Source organism: Cyprinodon variegatus, unplaced genomic scaffold (genome assembly GCF_000732505.1).
Source record: "Cyprinodon variegatus isolate N-32 unplaced genomic scaffold, C_variegatus-1.0 Scaffold1589, whole genome shotgun sequence".
Classification (NCBI taxonomy): Eukaryota; Metazoa; Chordata; class Actinopteri; order Cyprinodontiformes; family Cyprinodontidae; genus Cyprinodon; species Cyprinodon variegatus.
In genome coordinates, this window is record NW_015152042.1 from 26,218 (window position 1) to 30,421 (window position 4,204).

The 4,204-nt window shown below is 43.2% G+C and overlaps 1 protein-coding gene across 3 annotated transcripts in view; it reads left to right on the forward strand.

The window, feature by feature from the left end:
• The window catches only part of LOC107104011 (serine/threonine-protein kinase Nek6-like), a 26,406-nt gene that overhangs the window by 2,160 nt on the left and 20,042 nt on the right, over positions 1 to 4,204 (forward strand). For all 3 annotated transcript variants that reach the window (XR_001482217.1, XM_015403897.1, XM_015403896.1), the window contains exons 2-4: positions 2,035 to 2,126; positions 2,433 to 2,573; positions 2,712 to 2,774. Coding sequence is in view for 2 of the 3 variants with exons in the window: in XM_015403897.1 (XP_015259383.1) it covers positions 2,049 to 2,126; positions 2,433 to 2,573; positions 2,712 to 2,774 (282 nt within the window). In the remaining variant the exon portion in view is untranslated. The remainder of the gene's footprint in view (positions 1 to 2,034; positions 2,127 to 2,432; positions 2,574 to 2,711; positions 2,775 to 4,204) is intronic.

Genomic DNA, 4,204 nt, shown 5'->3' on the forward strand with positions numbered 1-4,204 from the left:
CCTGCTGAAGCCTGCAGGCTGGAGGGAGGCCTGGTCCTGCTGAAGCCTGCAGGCTGGAGGGAGGCCTGGTCCTGCTGAAGCCTGCAGGCTGGAGGGAGGCCTCCTCTGCAGCTGATGCTGCATGGCGTCCATCTGAGCTCTGGAGGTGAAAGACAGCAGAACTGAAAGGTCACCTGATGCTTGGGCTGCAACTAATGATTGCTTTGCTTATCAATTATTCTGTCGATTATTATAATAATCAGAGCCAAAGGTTCCTTAAAGAGGATTTTGCACAGAAATAAACCGGTTGAAACTAAAACTGTTCCTGGATAAACTGTATTTACAGATGAAAGTTTTTAATCTTCAATGCAAAATATTTATATATAGTTTTTCACATTCTTGGTATAATTGCTGCTCTCAGCTCTGTCAGCTAAAGGTGTGTTTTCAAGTTTCTATATTCCAGTTAACAATCGATTACTAAATTAGTTGATGCTTATTTCATAATAGATTAGTCACATTTTTTCAGGCCTACCTGATACTGAGCCCTGCTGCAGCTGGATTATCTTTACAATCAATTCATCTATCATTACTGTTTGATTCATCATCTACAATCTACTAATCTACAAAAGAGAGACTTTGTTGTACGTTAAAAATCCACAAGAAAGAAATACTTAGAGATGAAGAAAAAAAATTAAGTTATTAACTTATTAGATTTTTACAATTGACAAAAAACAGCCAAACAGATCAGAGCTTCTAGGAGGCTGTAGATTCTATAAAACTCACCATGACAGCAGACAGCATTTCTATGGATGTTTCAATTTGGGAGATGTGATGAAATTAAGTTTTTAAACATTCAATCGACCGAAATCAAGATAAATGAATAATTAAATTACTAATGAGATGAGAACATCCCTGTGGTTCCTCCTCTATCAATGCTCATCCTCTCTGTGTCTCTATCTGGTTGGACTTTTCTTGGCTGCTGATCTTTAAAAAATTAAATGCAATGCTTCTTTTCCTTTTGTGGACCTGCTGTTGGTCTGTGAGGCAAACCTGAAAGCTTGAAGAATTTAGAGATTTCTGTTGGTTTTATTAGTCCTAAAATCAGACGGGAGATTATTCAACTAGCCTGAGCAATAATTATGTAAGTTTGAGCAAAACTGGGACTAAAACTGGGACTAAACCAGGAGGAAAAACTACAGCAAACAAGGAGAGAAGCTCAGTAAGAACGTTCATGCTCTGTTCTGCCTGATGCAGCCTCCTGGAGCTGCTGCTGTGCTGACTTTATACGGGGGGTCCAAATGAAGCCGGGTCAGTACCGTTCATTCAGGTTCACGTTTTTTTTTTAAACCTTTCTCCTTCTTTGTTTACATGCTGTCTGTTTGCCAGTGAGTGAAAACAAAAAGCAAATGGCTAAACGGGAAAGAAGCTCTGCAAAAAAAACAAAATACCAAAAGCAACATTTAATCTAGAGATTATTCAAAGTTGCTCAGGACCAGAGCCTCAGTCAATGGGAGGTCCAGGAGGAGGAAACGGTTCGGTGGTTCAGATGGTCCAGTCCCATCTGCTGCCAGGAATTACTTGCATGCCTTTTTGCATGAAGACGTTTTAATTTTAGCTTATAGGAATCATGAAATGCTTTGGTGACTTTCAGTTCTATGACGTGAGCTGCAGCTTAGTTTAACTTTAGTCAATGAGCTGCTCGCCGCTCATTCACTCAGTTTCTTTCCTTTTTTGACCAACAAAGCAGATGTGAGAATATTAGAGGGGAAGCTAAAAGAGCTGACTCATGAAAACAGGCAACATGAACATCCTTTTACTCTAATGTTCTCTGGGTTTCAACAGTTCCACAAAGACATGTGGATTTAACCTTTAGGACGTTTCATCCCAGTCATGTCAATAACTTCCCTGCATTTAATGCAAACATGGTTGATCAGAGAAACTAGACAGAGATGTTTATCAGTGTTTGGTTTCCTCCACCTCTCAGCCAAGCTCTTCTCCTGCCGTTCGTAGTTCTTTGTGTTTTATAGTTTTATCTCCTGTCGCTGTTTGTTGCAGGTGTTTGAGTCAACATGGAAGCAGAAAACAACAACCAGCCTGCTCTGGACAATCACAACAATCTGTGCACGCTAAAAGCTCAGGAGGATCAGGTGAGAGGGGTGGTGCCTGCAGCGGAGGATCAGACGTTCACAGTAAATGTTGCTGTCTTAAAGTAACACTCAGAGTGTTAAAGTAACACTCAAGAGTGCATTTGGTCCCACTCTGAATTAGTGTGGGACCAAATGCACTCTCAAAGTGCTACTTTAACACTCAAAGTGTTATTTTACCACTGCAACATTTACTGTGTTGGAGCTGCTACTGGCAGGCGTCCATGTGGGCGTGTCAGACCGGACCATCTAGCACCGCCGACCTCAGTCTGATATCTGTTTTATTTCTCTGACCCTCCCATTGAACAGAGAAACGCATCAAGCCTGAAGTACTGCTGCACTGCGGCCAACTTCCACATTGAGAAGAAGATCGGACGCGGTCAGTTCAGTGAGGTTTATAAAGCCACATATCTGCTGGACGGCCAGCTCGTTGCACTCAAGAAAGTCCAGGTATGTTGCCTCAGAAACACTCCAGGAAGTAGTCCCGCCCCAGTGTGTCGGCCACTGGCAGGAGGCTCATATCCATTAACCTAAAACATTTTACAGTGCAACACACTCAGATAACCACACTCTGCTCCACCACTGCAGATCTTTGAGATGATGGATATGAAGGCTCGTCAGGACTGCATCAAGGAGATTGATCTTCTGAAGGTAAGGCGCTAATGGTAAACTGAGACTTGGACTTAAATGAAATCCCCTGCAGACATTAGTCCTGTTTACTAAGAAATAAAACTGGACTAACACTGGAGTTTGAATAAAAAGAACAGCAGCCTCAGATTAGATCACGTCACGTGGCGATAACTGGTGATTAAAATCACCAGTTATCGCCACAAATGCATGTGGCTGCTGTGTCCGTAGCTTAGCAACAACAGAACTGATGACATCACTCAAAGTGTCAGGAACGGAAGATGGTGGAATTTAAACTGTTGCCAAAACACTGATAAACTCTATCGGCCAATAATATGGTCAGAAACAACAGTTCAGCATCTGGGCTGCAGTGATGAATCTTCTCACCAACATGTCCTCCATCTGTTGGTCACTAACTCTGCCAACCCTCTGAGCTTCCCAGTCTTCTTTAAATGTCTGCCTGCTGGTACGGTCAGAGAGACGCTGGAGTCTGAGCTATGATCCTGCAGCCATGTTTCAGTTAAACACATCATGCTGCATTGCTGATGGGTCCTTGCTGGGACTGGGAGTTCTTCTAAGATGTTTCCTAAAGATCTACATTGGCCATGATGACTGGTGGAAGAGATGTTTTAAATTTCTTCTTGCTCTCTCTTCTCCTTGCTTCTTGCATCCCGGCACCTCCTTTTTAAACTCTGTTGGTACTTGTAGAAGTAGTTGAAGTGTTATTTAGAGATGTTAAAGAGCTGCTCCTGGGTGTGATAAAATCAACTTGCTATGGTTGCTATGGTTACGCATCATAACAAGCATCCAAAAAGGACAGAAATATCAGTGAAAAACTCTCCAGTTTCACATCTTTCAACAACAGAGGAGAAAAAGTTTAGAAAAAAGAAACTGATCCACAAAGAAAGGAATATCAGAGTCAGGCTAGCAGAGCGACTCCAACGTTCAGCCTCCTTAAGCGGTACTGAACTCTAGAACATCATGGATCCTTCCTGGACTAAATCTCTTCTGCTGTAATTATTGATCTTTTCCCCTGAGCTTCATCTTCCTTCACGTCAAAATCCAGTTCACCCGCTACGCAGATGACACCTCGCTCTACCCCGCCTGCAACCCCTGCCATGTCAGCCCCCTTCCCTCTCTCCTCGTACCCCTCAACTATCAACTCTTAGTTCAAAACACATTTTCTTGAACTAGACAGCTTCTTATCTCCCCCTCCTTTAAAGTGACGTGCCTGGGTGTCATCATTGACAGCCCCCTCCTCTTTAAACCCCAAATAAATAGCATCACCTGTTCTGCTTATTTCCACATGCAGGCTATGAACTGCTTTGTCCCTGTCAGCCCCTCTTCACTTTGTCCTTATTCATGATTTAATCGCCTGCTGTAGTTTCCTCCTGTTCCTGTAGCCTGTAATATTACCCCCCCCCCCCCCCCCCCCCCCCCCCCCCCCCCCCCCC